Raw genomic sequence first — 23,872 nt, 5'->3', positions numbered from 1 at the left:
GAGGCTCTGAGAGATGGGGTGGTATTGATAAGACAGTGAATTAGTGGTGGAGATCTCTTAGAGTGCTCGTCTTCAGTTTTTCTTCTCCTGAGGAGTAGGGCTGGAAGGATCCTCATTGTGCAGGGGAGGGGGTATATTGTTCACCCAGAATCTAACAGCCTGCTGGTAAGTAGCACTTGCTACAACACAAGGGTGTTTTGTCCTTGTTCCTGTTGATGTGACTGGAGAATTTGACAGAGACACATTAGGATCATGTCAAATTAAACATATTCTGCAGTAGCTTAAAAGTGGGTCAGCATTTATGCTTCTCTGTTAACTTTTTCCCAAGACCCATCTCTCCTCCCTGCCTTCCCTGCTGCTGCTGCTACTAAGTCACTTCAGTCATGTCAGACTCTGTGTGACCCCATAGGTGGCAGCCCACCAGGCTCCCCCGTCCCTGGGATTCTCCAGGCAAGAACACTGGAGTGGGTTGCCATTTCCTTCTCCAGTGCAGGAAAGTGAAAAATGAAAGTGAAGTCACTCAGTCGTGTCTGACCCTCAGCGACCCCATGGACTGCAGCCCACCAGGCTCCTCCATCCATGGGATTTTCCATGCAGGAGTACTGGAGTGGGGTGCCATTGCCTTCTCTGCCTGCCTTCCCTATTAGCCTGTTAAACTCACCTTTCCAAAGGCAAGCTCTCTAGTGCATTGATATAGCATTGTACTGGCTTGTGTTTCCTACATTTCTGAGCTTCTTGGGAACAGATAAGCTGAAGACACGTGCTTTGTATGATTACAAAGGGGAAAAGTGTGTTCTTCTGAGTTGTGAGTGAAGTCCTGATGAATGGAATGTATGTGAGTTCCTTTTCACCCAGTCATTCATTTTATGGCTGGAGTAGCTGAATCAAAGCTACTGCTTTTGTACTCCATGGTGATAACAGCCACGTCTTCCTTGTTTTAACACTGACCTCAGCAATTCATTCTTGAGTCTTTTAGCAACTGCAACAAGGAAATAGTTGTATAATCTTGGTGTGAAGGACTCATGGCAAACATAATCAAGATGACAGTCTGATAGGGGATTCAGCAGTTATTCCCATACTATTTTCATGTCTTACTCTAGACATGCACAGAGATTTGTGTTGCTTAGAGTATTTATGTTCTATGGAATCTACTGGAGTTGGACAGTGCCTTGGAGGTCATTTTGTTACATAGTATGACTATCTGACCTGCTTTTCTGTTTTATTACAGCAAAATGTATCTATGGAGGAAAAGTCCTCGCAGAAGGCCAGCGGATTTTAAGCAAGAGCTGTCAGGAATGCAGAGTAAGTTTCAATCTTACGGTTCCCATTACTTGTTGGGGAGGAGATGTGGGCTTTAGGTAGGGTTCTGAAATGGAGCATATTGGCCCAAGGCAGGGAAAGACTCTCATTGGGCTGGAGTCCAGGATGGGGAGTTCTCAGCCACTCTCACTGTGTGGTTAGCTTGTGGTCAGCTGTGGATCACGTAGTCTTGGAAAAGATGGTCAGGGAAGGAAGTGAGAAGGGGAAGAGAGCTAGCAGCTACCATGAGTCAGGGAGCTTGTCAGCTGGCCCTGGGGAAAGGTTTTGATTATGTATGGGGGCAATTAGTCTGTGATTTGAGCTGTGGATAGTGCCACCTCTAGTTCTCAGTGTCTGAGACAGTGTTAGAAAATGCCTGTCTCCTGCCTGCCCCCTCTCATGTATTCCTCGAGGTTAGATTTGTGGGCCCACAGATCTCATTCAGTAAATCATTCAGCAAACATGCATTGAGCAAGTGCTACTTATTGGCGTGCTGTTAGATTCTGGGTGAACAACAGTGAACAAAACAAAGCCCTGTCTTTAGAGAATTTGCAGTCTGGTGGGGAGATAGGCAGTAAGATATAAACAAATAGATACACAAGACAGCTGAGCCTTGAACAACACATGTTTGAACTGTGCAGCTCCACTTATACGTGGATTTTTTTCCCAGTAGTAACTACTGTGATGCTACGCTCTCTGTGCTTGATTGAATTCCTGGATGCAGAACCATGGATACACAGATACAGAGAGTTGACTATAAATTATGTGCCAATTTTAGATGGTGTGAAGGGCCGGTGTCCCTAACCCCTGCATTGTTCAAGGGTCAACTCTGATGTCATTCTATAAAGATACAGAGCAGGTTAAAGGGAGAGAGAGCTTTGAGGTGGACGTGGGTGGTCTGGGAAGACCTCTCTGAGGAGGTCCTGATTGAGCACAGTGCTGGATGAAGGTGGGAGCTAGCCAGGCAGTTACGTGGGTGGGATGTAGTCCTGGATCGTGGGAGTGAGAGACAGAACGAAAGATGGGAGAGAGGGGAGCAGATACAAGGTGGTGCCTTCCAGAGCAGCCACAGCCCCACGGCGAGGCATGGCTGGTTCTGTGGGGCATCACAGGGAGGCTGGCTGGAACCACATGTCTCAGAATAGACCCGTTTTCCAAGCATTTCACTTGCATTTTGTCACATTTATGGCATTTCATTGGCTTTTTGTCACATTGCTGGCAAAAAGAAAGGAATGTATTTGAAAGGGTGAGGAGAAGGAGGCATTTAGAGACCCACAGAAACTCTTGGGAGCTCAAATCTCGTTCTTTATGGGGAGCTTCTGGGGGTCGAGGGAGGCCTTTCCTATGTCCTGTCTCTCACTGACCAGACTCTACCTCAGGGACTAAGTCCCTTGAACTTCCCTATTGTGTTTTCCATTCACGCTTTCCTGGCTGCCTCCGGGAATGGCAGAGGTTCTGTGGGTTGAGGCAGTCTGGCGGGTATGCAGCTGTGGTCCTTCTGTGACACTGGGCTCCGAGTGGGGGCTCCTTAGTCTGCAGCAGAGGCAAGGGCAGTGTGACAGTGAGGCCTCCGTGGTGCCTCAGTCAACCGTGGAAGCTTCCAGATCTAGGAGTGGGTGGGTGGTCCCCGACCTGGGGCTGGCACATTACCGTATGGGGTGTTGAGTGGATTAAATGAGATAAAGCATGTGAAGAGCTGGCTGGTACAAAGTCAGCCCTCAACACATGTGAGCTCTTATTCCACATGACCGTACATGTCCTTCCTGAATAGAAGACGTATGTCATGTTCTCTGTAGATTGCCTCTCTTTGAGGGGAGAGACGATGATTTAGATTCTAAACCCCTTACATTTTTCTTCCCCCTCAAGGGAAGCTGGGATGACTAGAGCAATTTTACCCACTCAGCTGATGATCCCAGTATCCAGCCTGTAGCTGTCACTCACAGCCAGCAGCCCCCTTCGCATATTGCGCAGAAGTAGCGGGTGATCTTGACAAGGGTCATAATTGTGATTCAGTCTCTGTTATCATCAGAGAGACTCAGGGCAGACATTATTGGAGACCTTTCGAAGAGACGGGTGTGGAGTTAAATGCCAGTGTACTGGATAGGTACTTACCATTGTTATTGGCATACTGTAGGTATTCATCCTCTATTTAAAAGCCATGGATTTCTTCATTTATTGTCTTACTATCGTTATCTACTAAATACTTATGCACAAAGAGAAGCATCACTGATAATAACACTTAACATCTCCTGAGTACTTAGTATTTTCTAAACACTATTTAAAACCTTTGAAACTTTATTTAATAAAACCTCATAATAACCCTCGGAGAAGGCAATGGCACCCCACTCTAGTACTCTTGCCTGGAAAATACCATGGACAGAGGAGCATGGTGGGCTGCAGTTCCATGGGGTCGCTAAGAGTCAGACATGACTGAGTAACTTCACTTTCACTTTTCACTTTCATGCATTGGAGAAGGAAATGGCAACCCACTCCAGTGTTCTTGCCTGGAGAATTCTGGGGACGGGGGAGCCTGGTGAGCTCCCGTCTATGGGGTTGCACAGAGTTGGACACGACTAAAGTGACTTAGCAGCAGCAGCAGCCGCAGCAGCATAATAACCCCAGGGGGTGGGTAGCATTGTCGTTCCCACTTTACAGATGAGGAAATTGAGGCACACGGGAACAAAGTCCCATAGCTAGTAAGGGAACCAGCTGATTTCTCAACCTGTGTGGTCTGAATCTCCAGGCTCCTCTCTTAGCCTCTCTACTGCTAGTCCTGATGGGTGTTAGATTTACTTGGAAGTAATTCTCATATTTGAATTGTAAAAAAGTAGATTTAGAAAGATTGAATGATCACTTTTCAGTCTATTTGAGAATACTAGATTGGTCAGGCTATGGCTCACTGATTCCCTTGATAAAGGGTAGCATTTATAAAAGGCCAGAGAAGAGCTTTGGGACACATTTAATGGATGTTGTCAGCAGGGAGAGAGGGTGATGGGTCTAAGAGGGGAGCGCCTCCGGTCTCTCTCGGACAGCCTTTTGCAAGATTTAAGCCTTCATGCCCTAAGGTACCTGTTGTATGTGATGAATTAACTTCTTTCCTAGACATCTAAAATGGTACATGTCAGTGCTATCCTTGGGAGAATTGAGCAAATAATTACTCAAATAATTTCTTGTGTTCTGTGGTTCAAATGCAGATCCCTAGTTGACGAAAGGCTGCCTGGCAGTCCATGCATTTCATTTTCCTGGGATCATTTCAAAGCTTCAGCACTACCAGTTAGATAAGAAACGAAGTTCTGTTTTAAAGATTTTCACCAAGTGATTTGAGAAGATAACATACTGTGTTTGCTTGTTTTTCCCCCCCTGTTGTTGTTTTTTAAATCAAGATGAATAAACTCTCCTAGCAATCTCGGTCAGTTATGTGCAGTATTGCTGCCCTGAAGCACTTTTTAGGCTAGTAACATTTTTTTTTTTCTTTACTTAAAGATGTGAATTCTGTATGTGATTAGAAATTCAAGTTTAAGCATAGTTATTAGTAAAGAGCTTGAAAGTGTTGATATTTGATGAGTGACATGGTGGCAGTCATTCTAAATGAGAAAGAATGGATGAATTATATTTCCCTACCAATGCTGAGTTGCAAAGGTCAGTAAAAAACCTACCACAATCAGGAGGATTTATTTATTAATCAGATGCTTATTAGAGTATGAAAATAAAGTTAAAGGTGTGTACCAAATTGTGTGGCTGAACTGAATGGATTTGGTGGCACTTAGGTTACTAGAGTCACAGTGTATATTATTTTCACATTCAAGCAGAGGGTTTTTATCTCTATTTGAACATTTGGAACTATGATCTTACTCATTAAATACACTGAAGGTTGATTGGAATTGTTGATTGACTTAATCAGCAGTCAAAGCAACTTTTTATATATAAAAAAGAACCTTTCATGAGTGATTATTTTTAAAAAGCCTTCTGTAGAGTTTTAATATTGCTTTTTAAAATAAAAGCAAATATGTACTCAAGATATAAAATTTGGAATTTAGAGGATGGAAGTATAAGAAAGTAAAAGAAAATCACTCCAGAATCTCACCACCTACAGATAATCTCTTTTAACAGTTTAATTTTTTGACAGCATGAGTGAAATTTATCTTACCGTCTTAGTTTAGATTCAGCCAGAAGCAGACCCTGAGCTCAGGATTAAGTACAAGTGATTTATTAAGGCAGTGCTCCTGGGAGGAAGTAAGGGTGTAGGGGATTCAGGCTAGGCCAGGCAGGAAACTCAGCAAAGGTGCAATTTTAGGTGAAAGGTTAGAGGTACCCTGATTCTGGTGGGATTCTGGAGTGTAAATATTACCCCAGCCATGTCTCCCTTTGAAGTAAAGAACCTCCAGTGGCTTTGGGCTGTGGGGGTTGAGGATGTGGAACTTGTAGGTAACTTCTGGTTCCCTGCAAAGAGGCTCCAGTGCCCTCAGGGACTCTCTGAGGGTTGAGGGATGAGCCAAGGTGAGGGATGGGCACAGTGAACTGATTAAACGGATCCAGCAGAGTTTGCCATTCTTGTTTGTGCAAGGAGGCAGTGCATCCATGCTCAGTTGCTAAGTCACGTCCGACTCTTTGTGACCCCATGGACTTTAGCCCACCAGGCTCCTCTGTCCATGGGATTTCCCAGGCAAGAATACTGGAGTGGGTTGCCATTTCTTCTCCCAGGGAGTATCTTCCTGACCCAGGGATCAAACCTAGTCTCCTACATTGGCAGGTGTGTTCTTTACCATTGAGCCACCAGGGAAGGCAGTAGATAATGAATAAATATATTAATATTGAGGGATAGAAGTAGAGGCAACAATGGTAGGTAATTAAGCATTGTCTTTTCCCTTACATTCTGATGTAATGCTGATAGCATTGCTGCTGATAGCAAGGTTATTAACATCTGTTGGCTTGTAACAATTGATTTGATTCCCTGTTGTAGAAACTGAGGTACAACTGACAGGCAAACCGCCCTTAGGCTGGTGCTAGCTGTTGAGGCCAGGGTGTGACCCAGCGTGGCCTGGGTTGAGGGATGAGAACGGAATAGAGCTGAAATGGGGACTGTGAGTGAATAGCAGGATTGATTCTCAGAATCTTAGGGCCAATTTTAAGACGGGAGAAAAACATGAGGTCTAGATGCCTTGGGACAGATCAAGAAATGAAGAGGAAAAGGGAACAAAGGACCCCAGAAGGAGTCGTAGAGGTTGGACTGCCTGGGCTGAAATTTATAAGAATGGAGAGGAAACCGTGGTGCCAGTAATCCATATGATCAGTACTTGGAAATTAAATTTATATTTGACATTTAAAGTTATGTTTATGTTCATATTTTAGAATTGATGTGCCTGATAGAATGGGTGTTCCTGCCAAACCAGGGAATTCTGGGGCCACCGGAATGACAATCATCTCTTGGAGATAGAACACTCAGAATCTCCCGCATTCTTTCTGGTGGCTCAGCACCATCTTATTCTCTCCATCTGTGTTGAGAATTACCTTTCAGCCTTAAATGAGGCCCATCCTCCTTGAGCTGCTTATTGGTTGACTTAACCATGCTTTTAAGAATGGGGGAACAAAAAATAACTGAACATTTTAGATTAAATAAGGGACTCTCAAATCCTGCCTTTTAGAGTAATTATTGAAGTAATTTTAAATATTCAGAGTGAAACTAAATATAGATGCTAGTGATGTCAACAAAGAGGACCTTTGTTGAAATAGGGTCATAAGATGCACCTGCCAAATATTTAAAATTTTTTTTGTAAGTGGTTTTATTTATTTCTAGGGAGAATCTAGTGTTCATCTAACTGACCCACTTTTAGTTCAATCCCTGTATACTTTGGTTCTTGTCTGTTTCCTCTGCTGGGAAACTGTTTTCTTTCTTATTCCATTATTTAGTTCCTTCAAATGTGGCATCTTCTTCATAATTTCTTCCCACTTTGGTATAATTAATTATTCTCCTATGATGTATTTGTTGTTCTTGTTCAGTCACTAAGTCGTGTCTGACTCTTTGCTACCCCATGGACTGTAGCACACCAGGCTCCTCTGTCCTTCACCATCTCCTGGAGTTTGCTCAAACTCATGTCCATTGAGTCAGTGATGCTATCTAACCATCTCATTTTCTGTCGCCCCCTTCTCCTTTTGCCTTCCAGCTTTCCTAGCATCAGGGTCTTTTCCAATAAGCCAGTTCTTTGTATTAGGTGGCCAAAGTATTGGAGCTTCAGCTACAGTCCTTGCAATGAATATTCATGGTTGATTCCCTTTAATATTGAGTAAATGATACATTGCCATACCTTGATTAGAGCACTTTTTTTTTTTAGGACTTACTGCATTTTATTACGGTTTCTAGTTTGTTTTTATCAAGGGCAAAGACGATGTCTTCTTTATCTTTGGGTTCACAGTGCTTGTGATCCAGTGCAGTCTTGAAACCGTCTCATAAAAGCTCATGAGAGCTCCCAACTTCGTAATCAGTGATGTAGTGTTAGTGGTTCACAATGTCAGGGTGTTGATGTGACAGAAATCAGCCAATGCTAACTTTAGGTTCCCCCATCCAACAGTCAACTGTTGAAAATTTATCAGCTCTGCATTGTCAGTGACATTCTGCTACGCAGAAGATACTCAACAACCATTTGTTAAAACGTAAAAGAAGAAAAAAAAAAACACCTTATTTGTTGAAATTGAGGCTATTTTGATATAGAAAGGGAAAGTTGCCTTCTCTTCCAGGAGTCTTATCAATTTAGTTTGTGACTGCATTATGGTAGAATTCCTGTGAGTACTGTTAATTATTGTAGGTTGTTATCACCACAGGCTTTTAACAATGAGCATTGTATGTTTGGATCATCAACTCAAAAAATGAACATTTTTTTTGTTTCCTGATTATTTGGCTTGCAGGGTGGAGTTTTAGTAAAAATTACGGAAGCATGCCCTCTTTTGAACTGCTCAGAAAAGGATCACATTCTCCCGGAGAATCAGTGCTGCAGAGTCTGCAGAGGTAAGGGGGCTTGGCAATCGGGCTTCGGGTGGAGGTGGGTTTGGGGGGAAGTTTTAATGATAGCGTGATTATAATAATAACATGGGTCCAAAACTCTGCTACTCAGAAATGTATTTATCCTATTTATTGCCCTTGGTTATAGTCTTATCAGTTGAAAAAGGAGGATATAATCTATGTACTTCATAGGATGGTTGTGGGGATTAAATAGGATAATGCATAAGCAGCTAGCATTATGACTAACACATGATAAATATTCAATAAATGATGGTTCCTATAATAATGATAGCATTTCCTGTAATAATGGCTATTATTATATTAATAACTATTATCATTATTATTACATTTTCCCTCATGAGTGGGTTTGGAAAGCATTCTTTTAAGCTTTTTCCATGGGCCAGTTCCCTTTTCTGCCAGAGGATGACATATACTGAATCCTTACACATAGATTTATATACAATTTTACTTCCTGCAAGGAAAATAGGCTTCAACTAAGTAACACTTACCTGGTAATTAATTCTTGAGCAGAAATGGTTTTCTTTTCTCTTGCTGGAATTCTTCTTTTTTCCAAATTTATTCTTATTTCTTCAAATCCTCTGAATCAAATATTACTTCCTCTCTGAAACGTCTCACCCAGAAAGAATTAAATAAATTAGTAGATCTAAAATGTATTCAAATTTTACAAAACAAGTCCAGTTAAACTAATAGCTTTTATTTTGAACTTCTACGCACCACAAAGTCTTTCCCACATTCTCACATATCCAGTGAGTTACAGTCTTTTTGATTTACCTCAGAAGTATCTAGAGTTAAGAACCCAGGAGCATAGCAGTTTAGTTCAGGTTATATCATATTTTACTTTTTTACATCTTTTCTCTAGCATGAGCACCGACAGTTTCTGCAAAGGGCCACAGGTTTTGGTGGGGTCAGAAGGTTTCCATTGCAACCACTCATCCCTGCTGTTGTATTGCCAAAGCAGCATGCTCAGTTGCTTCAGTCGTGTCCAACTCTTTGCGATTCCATGGACTGTAGCCCACCAGGCTCCTTGTCCATGGGATTCTCCAGGCAAGAATACTGCAGTGGGTTGCCATGCCCTCTTCCAGGGGATCTTCCTGACCCAGGGGTTTAACCCGTGACTCCTGCATTGCAGGTAGATTCTTTACCGCTAAACCACCAGAGAAGCGTAGGCAATAGGTAAATACACAATTCAGTGGTTGTGTTTCATTAAATTTCTATTTTCAGAAACAGGTGGCAGCTCGTCATTTGCTGACCCCTCCTCTAGTTCCTTCTGATATATAAAAGTATCTGTTTGATCATGACAGGTTTTCAGCTGAGGCTGAGATTTCTCTTTGTGGTTAGTCATAAGAATTATCTTTTGGTAAAATTCCCAGGAAAACTTAATATACAGACAGCCACAAATGGCTGTTAGAATTCGTAGTGTGCCATCAGAGGATCTCCTCTGATTTATCTGCTTTCTTGCCTACATGTGTATTTGCAGCTGGGATGCTTTAGAAAGACTAAAGATTGACTGGATATTTCAGAGGGATACATTTATTGGTAACTGATTGGGTTGTTAGGTAGCTCTTACAATTTAATGCAAAATCCATCACTTGCTATTTGTTGAGGTGCCAAGTGGGACTCAGTTTATGTAAATCCTTTTCTGATTTATGGTTTCATTAGAACAGGCTCATTGATTATCCCACAGAAAGTCAAGATTTTCATTGCTCTGACCTAATTTACAATAGAACAAGTGCCGCTGCTTCTGCTCACACTTCTCAGAAAAGCAGATACTGTTTTTCTGAACCAATGAAGATGCTGAGAGAGATGATATCTCATTGAAAAGTTGACTCATTCAAGGCTCCCGTTGCTAGCAATCCGGTGGCTTTTTTCCAAAGCTGACTCAGCTTTGAGGGAAAGTGGGAGGCAGGAGTAGTGCTTCCTAGATGAGATCATAGCCAGAGCCAGTATGTACAATTAAGGATTTTCTTCTTTCTCCCACCTGCTTTCTTCTCAGCCAGAATACTATCAGCTCCTTTATTTGGCAGCTGATCGTATTTTTTTGGAGGTGTCTGCGTCTGCGAGTGAGGGAGTTATTTATGTCCCTTGACAAGTCTGTGTTTTAAAGGAACCAGAGCACTTCTTCAGAAAAGATAGGGTGGGGAGGTCTTTTTTCTGGGAAGCAGGTTGAGTGAAACCATTTGGGCATATGGATTCTCTTAGGATTCTTCTACTTATGCCAATCTCAGAATTCAGACCTTGGAATGAGAAAAGCATTATTTTTGACTGAAGCCCTTTTCAGCACCATTTACTGTCATTACCCCCTTTCCCATTGACCCATTACAAGAGAGGAACCCAGAACATTTCGTCCACTTGTCCACATACTTAGGCTTGTTCTGCACATTAGTCGGAAAATGAAAAGGATATTTGGGCAGTGGGGTGTTCTTTTTCATAAAAATATAAAATTTATATGATGTACAAAAATTCATCCAGATGAGCTCAAATGTCCATTGTCTTGACCTGTGCTGCCCATGAATCTTACTCTGTGTCTTAATTTCAATTTATTTCCCAAGAGCATCCTTGGAAGTAGCCTAAGGGTCTCTCACAATATTCTGGGAAATATTTTTCTCCTTTGACTTCTGTTTGTCTTTTACCTTTTCCTCCATGTTCTTGTTTCTCTGCGGAGTCTTGGAAGATAAATGGCATGGCGGGGGGTGGCTGGACAATTTTGATTCTGATAAGACGAGGAAAGCCTGGCGGGCCTCTTCGAAGTCATGTTATTCAGTTCTTGTCCCCACCCGCCTCCTCCTTGCCCCTCTCAAAAACAGAAAGTAATGAAAAGGTGAGAAACACTCAATTTCTATGTAAAGTCATTTCTGTCCTGCATATGGAAGGGCTGTTCCATTTCCTTTGTGGATTAAAAGAGTCTTTTGATTGGCAGGTAGCAAGCAAGCAGAGAGCTGGGATTCCCGTGACCGGAAACTGGTATTTTAGGGTTGAGCACATTGGTGTGGTGTGATTTCAGCTGTGTGGTTTCTGCTATCCTGATGGTATTGATTACAGACACATACGTGGCTATCTCCCCTTTCAAAGCCTACACTGAAGGCCCTTCAATTAGCATATTTATCATCTCTCTCTGTCTTACTAGGAATGTCAGGTCATTAGTCAGAGGGAAATCACCGCTCAGTAACATTCCTCAGAAGTCTGCGTCAAAACCTTTCTCATGCCTGCTTGGGGATTGAAGTTCTCCAAGGTTTATTTTCATTAGGCTTGGACTGAAATTTGAGAAGGCAGAGAGGGTGCTTTTCCTTTCTGACCTTCCCCGCCTTGCCCACAGCCCCAGTTGGCTGATTAAATCAAATCCATAAAGCTCTCCAACTTTTAAAAAATGATGCTTGTTTTCATGACCACATTTTATGAATTGTTTCTGTAATTGTAGGAGAAAAGGGAGGGATGAAGATATGTTCATACCATTTAGAATAATCCTGTCATTTTCAGTCCAGTGACATTGAATGAAATTATTTTTAGTACCAATGTCGACTTTAAAAAATGCGCAACATAAATGTTGCAATTTAAGTTTTATCTGGGGCAAAGTGAGGACTGCAGCCCAGAATACAGCACCTCAGATAGCTCTGAGAAACTGTTCCAAAGAGGCAGGGTGGATAGGTCACCATGTATGTGATTTTGGTGAAGGGGGAGTAAAACGCATGTGTTTTTCCAGAAGGTTTCTGCTAGTCTCGTGAAACCGTTAGCTAGTCATAGAAACAGTTGTCACTGTGAAGGATTTTAGTGCTTTTCTAGATATGAGGAGATATAAGAATTGGGCTCATTAATCGACTCCTGAAAGTATCTAATGATCTGCAGACCTGTCCTGTCAGTTTTTCCCAGGGCACAGAGTGCCTGATTTCTACTCTCCACCCTGAACTCCTTTCAGAGGGGGTTTAAGGTCAGCAGCAGCAGGAGCACATGATTTAGTTCTTGCAGAGGTGGATGGCTGGAGAAGGCGATGGCACCCCACTCGAGTACTCTTGCCTGGAAAATCCCATGGGCGGAGGGGCCTGGTGGGCTGTCGTCCATGGGATTGCAAAGAATCGGACACAACTGAGCGACTTCACTTTCACTTTTTACTTTCATGCATTAGAGAAGGAAATGGCAACCCACTCCAGTGTTCTTGCCTGGAGAATCCCAGGGACGGGGGAGGCTGGTGGGCTGCCATCTATGGGGTCACACAGAGTCAGACACGACTGAAGCGACTTAGAAGCTTAGCAGCAGAAGTGGATGGCAAGTGCCAGTTTGTAATAGACACCAGCTGAAGGCTTTGTTTCATCTGTGGAACAGTGTTAAAACTCATTCTGTGGACTTATAACTTGGTTCCTCAAGACATAACTTGTTGGCTTGATTATGAAGCTTTTTTTCTTTAACTGAGTCATGTCTATGTTTTTGTATAACAGTGTGATGATACAGCTCTCCCTATCCCCTCATTTCTGTTCAAGGAGACTATAGTTTCATACGGAGTTTTTCTCTTTGGGGAAATCAGACCTAAGACCTTCCAGTTAAGAATAACAGACTCTGGCTGATTTACATTGTTCATTGTATCAGCTGAACTGATACCTGGACTTGTTTTGTGGACACCTTACCTCTTCAAACCTTGGGTCATGACAAATGCTGTAAACAATTTTTCTACCCTTTAAAGAAAAATTGAAGTAATCAGCTGACATGTGGTTAAATCCACAGGGCTCCTGGTACAGCCAGAAGGCTTTTAGGGACAGAACTGCAGGACAAGTAGGGAGATGCACACAAAAAGTCAAGGTAGTGGACGTTGGCAGGGGGAGGTCACTTTGCAATTGCTGGGATCCAAGGTCTTAGTCACCAGCAGCACCACCCAGAACAGCCCTAATCACTGCCGTAGTTTCTCTCTGATGCCGCTGGCCGGTTTGTGCCAGCAGCACAAACTTGGTTTATCCTCATCATTACCAAGAAGGCGATGGCACCCCACTCCAGTACTCTTGCCTGGCAAATCCCATGGACGGAGGAGACTGGTAGGCTGCAGTCCATGGGGTCGCTAGGAGTCGGACACGACTGAGCGACTTCCCTTTCACTTTTCACTTTCATGCATTGGAGAAGGAAATGGCAACCCATTCCAGTGTTCTTGCCTGGAGAATCCCAGGGATGGGGGAACCTGGTGGGCTGCCGTCTCTGGGGTCACACAGAGTCGGACACGACTGAAGTGACTTAGCAGCAGCAGTAGCAACAGCATTACCTTGCGGTAATGGCTATAGCAGGAGCCCGTCTACCTAAGTGTAAGGCCAGGAAGGTGGAGAAGAGAGAGTGGGCACTGGAATAACATCTATGCTTCTGCCTGGGAAGAAGTAATAAAAGCACGGATGTAGCCCCAGCAGAAAGATTGCTCGTGAATTGCTGGTGTTCTCACTTAACGGGGGAAAAAAATGCCAACTTGACCATGTAGTCTCAGGATCGCTCCAGGAAAACACAACAATCATTTGGCCCACCCCAGAATTCTTGACACACTCCTCAGGGTTTTATTCGTTTCATAATCGGCTCTAATTGTATCTTGAATGTTGCCAATGGCTCTGGAGGGTTTTGCTGCATGTTGAAGATTTTCAGTGTTGGAGAAAAAGTTCTTTTCGACATCTGTTCCCAATGTGTTTATCTGTAATTTTAATTCATGCTCACTTGCCTTGTCATCTGGCTTGGGCTGAAATTAGTTGAGATTATTTGTACTATTTAAGGCTTTATGCCCTTCAATTAAATCCTCCCAAAGAGTCTTGGCGGTGCATGATTTTCTTTTTTTCTAGTCTTTGTCTTCATCTTAGGTGAATTTGTAATTGAAATGGGTTTTAGAGGATTTCAGTGTAATGGAGATAAAAAGAGACTTGGAAAAGAGGCACTTAATGAGATGGTAAGCTAGTGCCTAAATAGAGGAGCAGGCATTTTGTAGATGGGCCAGGTGCTCTGCCTATTGATAGAAAAATCCCTGCAGCCATGGATCATGGTGGGCACTGGAAAGCCAGGTCTGTATTTTCAAATACTGAGGCTGGGAACACAGGGCATTTGGAGAGAGAGTCTCGGGGAGCCCATGAATTCTGTTCTTTTAAAAGTGCTGCAGTGGATCCAGGCCCAAGGAGTCTGGGGAAGGAGGAACATTACCCTAGAGAGAAGACTTGAAATTAAGGCCAAGCTGCCTTGGACTGGAAGACCCTTAAGTGTGACTACTATTGAAAAACCATGTACTTTCTAAGGAGAAGGCAGTGGCACCCCACTCCAGTACTCTTGCCTGGAAAATCCCATGGGCGGAGGAGCCTGGTAGGCTGCAGTCCATGGGGTCGGGAAAAGTCGGATACAACTGAGCGAATTCCCTTTCACTTTTCACTTTCATGCATTGGAGAAGGAAATGGCAACCCACTCCAGTGTTCTTGCCTGGAGAATCCCAGGGACAGGGGAGCCTGGTGGGCTGCCGTCTATGGGGTCGCACAGAGTCAGACACGACTGAAGCGACTTAGTAGTAGTAGTATGAGAATCCAGAGAGCTCTGTCTCTAGCAGGTCACAACCTCTGCCATGATGTCACAACCCTCTGTTCATAGAAGCTGAAGGAATGCCCTCATCCCTGCAGGGCCCAGGCTTCTATGGTATGTATGTTGGTTGTGAAGTACATTAGGGCATCTGGTTCTCATAAAGAACCTTTGGGCCTTAGTCCTCCTCTAGGGCCAGTCCATGGGTGGAGCTCTTTCCATACCAACTAGGTACATTGGAATATATTGTACTCAGTGTACCTTTGCTCTTTGTGAATTTCAAGGTTGGGCAAGCAGCAGTGCTGTGAGGGGTATTGGCTTTCTAGGATTTGAGTTAGGGTGGGAAAATCTGGGGTGCGTTTTCAGATCGTCCATCATTTCAAAGGTAACCTGGTTGCCTTCTTGGAGATACATTAGGGGCATGTGATTGAGAGCAAGTGGTAATGCTCTATGTGGAATCAGACTTTATATTAGAGAAACTAAATCCTTCTCTTGAGTAGTGACCCATTCATTCTTTGCTGTGGAAGAAATCGCAGTAGTAAACCATACAGATGCTTATCCATCATTGGCCCTAGATAAAGCAGAAAGAGTGGATGGTTTGCTGTGATTTGAAACGTTACAGAGTGGGATCTGGAGAATGGCAGTGTAGGGGCTTGATTATGATGGGCAGGGATTTTATATACAGTTAAGCCAATGGATTTAAAGAAACCAAAGATTTTTTTTGTTTTTTGATTTTTTTAAAATAAGTGTTATTGGTCTTTCACTGGTAATAGAACTCTAGATTCAGGGCCATGAAGGGGAGTCCAAATTGTAGATGGCTTCAATTTCTTTGAGCATGTTGTAGACACATGCTGCTTCCTGTGTTTGGAAATCCTGTGCCTTGTCCAGCCAACCTCATTCATCCCTCAAATCTCCTTTTGATACCTTGCGTTAGGGCCCCTCTGTGTGATAACACTTTGGAAGCACCTTGCTCCTCTCCATCACATCTCCTGTAACCCAATCCTCAACAATAGCCATCCCGACTAGAGTGTTAAATGAATGAGGGAATGTTTATGCTGTTTATGGCATTTTCGTTTTATCCCAATTTTCTAGGACAGTGGCTGGACACACGTTATGGGGCTTAATATTGGTCAAACAAATGAATGGAATCTCTGCCAGGAACTAAAATTAAGGAAGTGGTTGGAGTAAAACCTGGAATTCCATTTCAGCAGATTGTGTGTCTTCCTCTGAGCATCTGCTCATTTCCACCACTCAAGTGTAAATAAGCTCCAAAAGGATATTACTCATTATGGTATCTCATCCAAGAATGGTGTTCTGTTGTGTGGTGTTATTTCTCTCTTGACTTCTAAGTCCCCAAGCAACAAAGTAATAGTGGACTGTATCCTGGAGAAAGAAACACGGTTTGTTCCTTTGGAAAGATTCAAGCATGTCATGGACTAGAAAATGCTGAGTGATGGAGTAGTGGTCTCTTCGGGTCAGGTCAGCATTCCTTGAATGTCCTTTAATGAGTAAAATCATGGCTGGGATGTCATATAGAGTGGTGGAGAGAGACTGGGCATTAGAATTATATTTGAGTCTATATATATCTTTTAGGCATTGCCTACTAGCTGCAAGACCACAAAGAAGGTAATTAACATCTTTGAGTTTTGGTTTATTCATTTTAAAGCACTCTTTTAATTTTAATTTTGGAAGAAAGAGGATTTAGTCATCAACTCTACAAATATTTCTTGAGTGTTTATCATGTGCTGGATATTGCCTTAGGCACAAAGGGAACAAACTTGTAGGGTCCTTTCCCTTGAAGTAAGCTTCTAATGTGGAAACAGACATTCAACAAATAAACACAGAAATGAACATGTAATTAGTAACTGTGCTACCTGCTATGAACAAGAAGAGAGTAGTATAGGAGAGAGTAATGGACAAGAAAGCCTTCTCTGAATAGATTATATTTAAGCTGGGGACTTGACAACTGAGTAGAAATTATTCTGGCAGGGATGTGTCATAGGTTCTGAGTTAGTGGGACAAGCTTGCAAAGACTCTGAATCAGGAAAGAGATTGGAGTACTAGAGGAATTCAAATAAAGGCTGATACACTTAGGGGGGATGACAGAGGGAAAGGAGAGCCTTGTTTGTCATTTCAAATCAGAGTTAAGAATTTTGAATTTTTCTTGATAAATTGGAAAGTCTTTGGGAGAAGACTTTTAAGGGGATGAGTGACATGATCCAGTCTATGTTTTAAAAGGATTTGTTTGTGGGGAAAATAGATTAGAGACAAGCAAAAAGAGGAACAGGAAGGCAAATTAGGTGCTTTCTTTTTGAGAAATAATAGTTTGGAGTAGGTTTTTTTTTTTTCATATTGCCATGGAGTGGAGGAAAAAGAGATTCCAGAGATATTCATGAAATAAAATGAATAGAACTTAGGAAGGGGCAGTATTTGAAGAGAGAGGACAAAGATGACTCCTTTAAAAAAAAAAAAAAAAGATGGTTTAAGTGGATAAAAGTGCTGCAGATTGATAATGGAGAACTTGGGGAGCATGGATATCAGATTTAAGATCAAGAGTGCAGTTTCAGCTGGGTGAGCCATGAGACAACTCTGAGGTCATCCAAATTGAATGTCAAGTGGGCTGTGGCTATAATGTAAAATATGTAAAGTGGGGTATACAAGACACTGTTACTTCCTGTTTGTAGAGGGCCATGTGAGCCTCTATTATTGCTTCTAGAGGACGGTGAATGTTCTTAACCAGAGACCAGAAGAGACTGGGCACAAGCATTGGCCTTGTTTCAATTTTTCTTAAGAACAGATTGGCAGAACCTGCAGTTGGGTCCCTCTTTGAAAATTTTATTGGGCATAGAGATCTACAAACATCATCAGAGAATAGTCATTAGTAGTTGTCTATGCTCCAAGGTTTTTAAATCATAGGATAATAATTTTTTTAGTGGTCTTAACGAGAACTTGAGTTAAATCATAACTCTGCCACTTCCTGGCTGTGTTACCTTGGATAAAATAGTCCCAACCACATTTTCGTAATCTGTAAAGTGAGACTAATACTAATCTTTAGAGTTGTTGTGCCTGGCAAATTGGAAAAAGTCAACAAACAGCAACTTTTATAACAAATGTGTTCTCTGTCTTTGGACCACTGCTATTTAGATGATGTTACTTTGTGTGCTTCTAATTATAGGATGATAATTACAGAGACTCTGGTGGTGGTTTAGTCATTAATTTGTGTCTGACTCTTGCGACCCCATGGACTGGAGCCTGCTAGGCTCCTCTGTCCATGGGATTTTCCAGGCAAGAATGCTGGAGTGGGTTTGCCATTTCCTTCTCCAGGGGATCTTCCTGACCCAGGAATCGAACCCAGGTCATCTGCATTGCAGGCAGATTCTTTACCAGCTGAGCTATGAGGGAAGCCCACAGAGAGTCCAGATTCATTTATTAAAATATTCAAGTAAAAGAACATGGATATTGAGTATGTATGTACGCATAAGTGTGTGTATTCTACAGTCTGGCCACAACTTCTAATTCTGTGGGAAAAAGATACTGATTAAAGAAAGAAGGTGACATTGAAGAATCTCATGCATCAATCTGTTTTGATAACCAGCTGCTGAAGAAAATATTGTACCAAGAGTTAGTAAGAGGACTAGAGAAAAAGACTGCAGGTGGCAACTGAAGACAGATATCCTGAAGGGAAGGGTTTATAAGTTAAATGCCATGCCTTTCAGACAGCAGATAGGAAAGACTAAACCTTTAGAAAGATTTTGAAATGTGGAGAGTTGATTGAGGATTTATGACTTGGCAGCCAGTTATCTTGGGGTGGTTTTGAAGAATGCAGGGTGGTTTTGAAGAATTTCATCACCGGCTGGGGTGATGAAAGTGTTTTAAGACTGGATTGTGGTGATTTACTGTATAACTGTGTGAGTTTACTAGAAATTATCAGTTTGTCTTTACAATAGGTCAATTTTTTGGTATGTAAATTGTACTTCAGTAAAAATGTTTAAAGAAAAATGGTGACTAGCAAACCAGTCCCATTAGCCTTTTAGTTGCTCAAGAGGCATTAAAATACCACTGTAGATTCATCCATATCTTTATTCACTCATTAATTTAACCACCCATATTTCTACCTGTCTATTTTTGTGTTTATCTATAAGCCATCCTTCTCCACAGACAGCTATCCTTGAATGGGAAGCTTTGAGTTGAAAGAAATGAGTCAGACATAGATCTTGACTTAAAGAAGTTGGAGTGATTAGAGTTAGTATTTTAAAAGAATATTTTAAATTGCCCAGCCTTGCGTACATGTTTGTATATGTGTGTGTGTATGAAAAAGAAATCTAAAATGTAATCTGCTTGAATCTAGGCATGCAAAAAAGAATATCTTTTTAATCCTTTGGAGTGTAGGATGCTTATAAAATTGTTGCTTTTTGATTAAGAACCCTGGCATCAGTCATACCTGGATCGTGGCTCTGTGTAGTTTCACTCATGCCCTAACTTCTCTGAGTTAGCCACATCTGTGAAATAGGGTAATAATTCATAGGATTGTTTCATAGGATTGTTAATAGAATTAAGTGGAATAATGCATCTGAAACACTTTACTGAGCACCTAGCATATATTTTGTGCTTGATAAATGTTAATCATTCTTATTACAACTGTGCCAGATTATTTGAGGTTCTTCAAACTTACCCTTCTTCCTCAAGGGTTGGAGTCCCATTCCTCCCATTGGGATCTGTGTCTTGCAGATCCTGTGTCTTGCACAAGTTTCTACCTGTGATGAGTCATAGGTTAAGTTTGGCATCAGCTAGAAGGAATTTCTTCTTCTCTGGAACACTATGATAATTTGTACTGCTCACATCTTACTTAGCTACTTCTGGGTTTGGCTTACCTTACCTTAGAGTTTCTAATTCTCTTGTGGTCATGGAATGTCTCAAACACCTTGACATTGCCCCCCGGGTCTTGCATAGTGCTACAGACCTGTAAATATTGAGTCGATGATTGTTCACTCATGCAGAAAGGCAAGCAGGTACTGAATAAATACTGCTTGAATGAAGGCTTGCGTTAATTAAAAAAAAAAAAAAAGAACAACAACAACACATGTTTTTGACACAATGGTGAGGCCCAGACAAAGTGGATTTGTCCATATCATTAATCTGTCTCATGGGCCCTTCATTGTCTTTGAAATACATTTGACCCCACTCTCTGCATTGTGAATTGACATGGCACATGCCTGCTAGAGAGATGTGCATTGGAAAGTCAACAGTGTTTGAGGGGCTTTGTTCCAGGCTATCAAATGTTTATGGAAAGTGAAGGACAGTTGCATATCCTAGAGAAAAAAAAAAAGTCATGCAACAAAGGGTGGTCATATGACATCGAGTCAAACTTTATAATAAAAGAAAATGTGACAACGTAATTATTGATCAGTTGTGATGTGGGGAGGGAAGTCCAGGCACTTCCTCTGGCAAAAAAAGCTGTGATACCTAAAAATTGTCCTTTTGCTAACAGAAACATCAAGTACTTTAATGGTTATTAAAAGCCTTTTAAGTCCTTATAGAAGTGTTCTTGGCTGACAGAGGTTTCACATTTCCAACAAGTTAAGTTTTTTCTCTGATTTTGACTGAGGCAGTCACCAGTGAACAGGTCAGATAGTGAGGCTGGATATGATATTATGCTCCCCTCAGCCTTTGGATCCACTTTCTAATGTCACAACTAGTGTCTACATCTTTCACTTTTTTTTTTTAAACTATTTTTTGTATGTGAGAGGATATAGAAAATAACAAATTATATAGGCCTTGGAGTTCACCAGACATAATTTAGAATCTTGGCATGTCCACTTATTAGACAGATATTAATGAGTTTGAGCTTCTCTTTTCTTATCTTGAAGCTGAGGATAACAGTGTTATCATCAAGTTGTTTTGAACTTTAGCCATCATCATCAGCAGTACTGTTACCATAATCATTATCATTCTTATCACAGAGGCTAACATTTAGTGACCTCCTAGTGTGGATCAAGATTCGCTCTCAGTGCTTTATATGAATTAGCCCATTTAACTTGTTCCACACAAATTAATAAGGTATATCATTATCCCCATTTAAAACATCTAGTGTAACGCCAGACATAGGGGCGTGAATGTTATTATTGAATAGGAGTTATTTTCTTTTATCCTAAGAATGTTGGTTTAAAATTCTGTCTCAAAGGAAGAACATTCTAGAATGTTATCACCAAAAGGAATTAAACTTGGAGTTTATATAGTTCAGTGCTTTTTATATTTTTTAAAAACCAAAAACTGTTGTTCATATAGTCACTGTTTCAACAGTATAAAAGCAAAGTTGTTTTATTTGAATCAGGGCTGGAGGACTTGAGCTCGGACCAACAACTCAGCTGTGCCCAAGACTCTGAGGAATAGTGTGAAAATCACTGATGTTGTCCTTTCTTGGTATATGTACCTAGACAGGCAAAGTGACTTACTGTGTTTATTAGTACAGACCCTGAATTATGTATTAGATCTCTTCTCCAAGATCACTTGTTTTCTATGAGACTACAGTATGTGATATAGCAGTGTAATTATTATTTGCTAAAATGTATGAGTTAAAAATGATAAAGCACCTTTTGTATACCTTGTTATATTTGAACTTCACAATTCCTGTGGTGGGTATAACCTAAAAATGCATAATATATAAAATTTTTTGAGGGTTGGGAGATTGGTAGAATTGGTAATAGAGGTAGGACAAAAAAAAAAAAAAAAAAAAATCAGAGACCAGAAAAAAGGTTGATTCCATTGAGATAAGCACACTGGAGTTGGCATTTGCCCAGAGGTCAATTTTTAATCCCTGGTGGTAGAATCTGGCTTCTAATGGACTACTGTTTAAGTAGACAGGAGGAAAAGCCTGAGGCTTGCATAAATAAAGAATCTTGAAGGATAACTCCTCAGTGGGTGACTAGGAAAAATCTAGTCTGTAAGAGGAGACTTGGCCTGTCAGTCTTGACTCTAGATAGGGAGTATGGCAGAGAAGAGTTTGCATTCCTGAAAGCTTAGAATCTAAATTTATTCTACCTGTGTGGCTCAATCCATATGTCCCAAGGCAAAATGTAGTTGAAAGTGATTGTGGGTTGATAGTTCCCTCGGGCACCTGACAAAAGCAAACACAGATCCTCTCTGAAGAAGTACAGTTTTAAAGCCCAAGCCTCAAATAATTCCCGCAGATTAAATCCTAAAAAATATGAGCTTACGAAGAATCATAAAAGAATCACTCAAAACACAAAATAGTAACCATGCAGGATACTCAGTGAAACAAACCAAAATCAGAAGACTGAAGATACTGGGGTTGTATGTGTAAAATATAGTCTAATATGTTTTTAAAAGGGGGAATTAAAAGAGGAAAGAATGAGAGACTACAAATTTGACCAAGGAGACTTAAAAAGAAATTGAATTATGGAAAATTAAAAAAATACAATAAAATAAAAATGATGTGGATGACTGAGTGAATATGACACTATTTGAGAGAATTAAGAGACCGAAAGATACATCTAGAAGTTAAACAGAATTCTGCATAGAAAAAAGAGACGGGAATATTAAGGCAAGTAGAAGTAACATGGAGGAGAGCTTAAGAAAGAAGGGAGAATAGTAATCTCATTATAATTCTAGAAAGAGAGATTTAGAGGCAATGATGAAGAGAGAATGTTGGAAGAGAAAATACCTGAGAATTTTCCAAACTGATAAAAGAGTTAACCAATCTTTATATTTAAGAATCCCAAGGAATCCCAGGAAGAACAAATAAAAATAAATTCACACCTAAAAACCTTAAAGTTAATGAATATGAAACAAAACAAAGCTCATCAACTTAACCAACCAAATAAAATAGATCTTAAAAGTCACAGAGAAAAGGTTTGTCACATACTAAGGAATGACTGTTAGGCTAACAACTGACTTCTCAACAGTTATAACAGAAGCCATAAACAATGGCATGTCTTCAAAATGTTGAGACAAAATAGCTCTGTACCTAGTAAAGCTGTTTTTCAAGTAGGAGGGTGGTCAAAGGACATATTTAGATAAATTAAAATTGAGCATAGTTACTGTCAGATTTATCTTCACTAAAAGGAATCTATGAAGACTATATTAAGAGGAAAAATAACTATCCCTGAGGGAATGTCTAAGATTCAAGAAAGACTCTTGGGCAAAAAATGTAAAACATGTGGTTAAAAAAGTATCAGGAAACATGTTCAAGAATGTTTCTTGCAGCTGTGCTAGTAATTCAAAACCTGCAAATAAAGCAATGTCAATACTTAGTATAATGGATAAATTGTGGAATATTTATACTATGAAATATTATATACCACTGATGAACGATAGCCACAGGCATTAATATGAATGAACAGGAAAAAAAAAACATACGCCATAGAGGATATGGTACAGTATGATTACACAGGTGAAGTCCAAAATGGCCAAAACGAAATAATCTATTATTTAGAAATACATACCTATGTATGGTAAAGCATACAGAAATATGTAAGGGAGTGATTAATGCAGTTGTTAGGGTAGTTGTCTCTGATGGCTGAGAAGGGGATTCTTTGGGGATGTTTAATAAATAGGTATTGATAATACTTCTTGTATTAATTTTATTTGATGCTATGCTATGCTAAGTCACTTCAGTCATGTCTGACTCTGTGTGACTCCATAGAAGGTAGCCCACCAGGCTCCCTGATCCCTGGGATTCTCCAGGCAAGAACACTGGAGCGGGTTGCCATTTCCTTCTCCAATGCATGAAAGTGAAAAGGGAAAGTGAAGTCGCTCAGTCGTGTCCGACTCCTAGCGACCCCATGGACTGCAGCCTACCAGTCTCCTCCCCCCGTGGGATTTTCCAAGCAAGAGTACTGGAGTGGGGTGCCATTGCCTTCTCTGAATTTTATTTGATATATTCATATATATATTCATTTTATATATTTCCTATGTATCATAAATTTTGTAATAAAACCATTTAAAAGACTAGTCACATAAGAAGGTAGTGGAAAGAAAATTCAGAATCAACATGGGTAAAAGCTTTGAAAAAGGAATAACTTCAGCAAGTTT

At 41.0% G+C, this 23,872-nt stretch overlaps 1 protein-coding gene across 7 annotated transcripts in view; it reads left to right on the top strand.

The window, feature by feature from the left end:
• NELL1 (neural EGFL like 1) overlaps window positions 1-23,872 on the top strand; it is a 1,046,196-nt gene that overhangs the window by 284,784 nt on the left and 737,540 nt on the right. For all 7 annotated transcript variants that reach the window (XM_044943466.2, XM_044943468.2, XM_025286290.3 and 4 more), the window contains 2 exons: window positions 1,229-1,302; window positions 8,200-8,299. In XM_044943466.2, coding sequence (XP_044799401.2) covers window positions 1,229-1,302; window positions 8,200-8,299 — 174 coding nt within the window. The remainder of the gene's footprint in view (window positions 1-1,228; window positions 1,303-8,199; window positions 8,300-23,872) is intronic.

The sequence above is a fragment of the Bubalus bubalis genome, chromosome 5 (genome assembly GCF_019923935.1).
Source record: "Bubalus bubalis isolate 160015118507 breed Murrah chromosome 5, NDDB_SH_1, whole genome shotgun sequence".
Classification (NCBI taxonomy): Eukaryota; Metazoa; Chordata; class Mammalia; order Artiodactyla; family Bovidae; genus Bubalus; species Bubalus bubalis.
The sequence above is the reverse complement of the archived record's forward strand: the minus strand, read 5'-3'. Positions and strand labels throughout refer to the sequence as shown.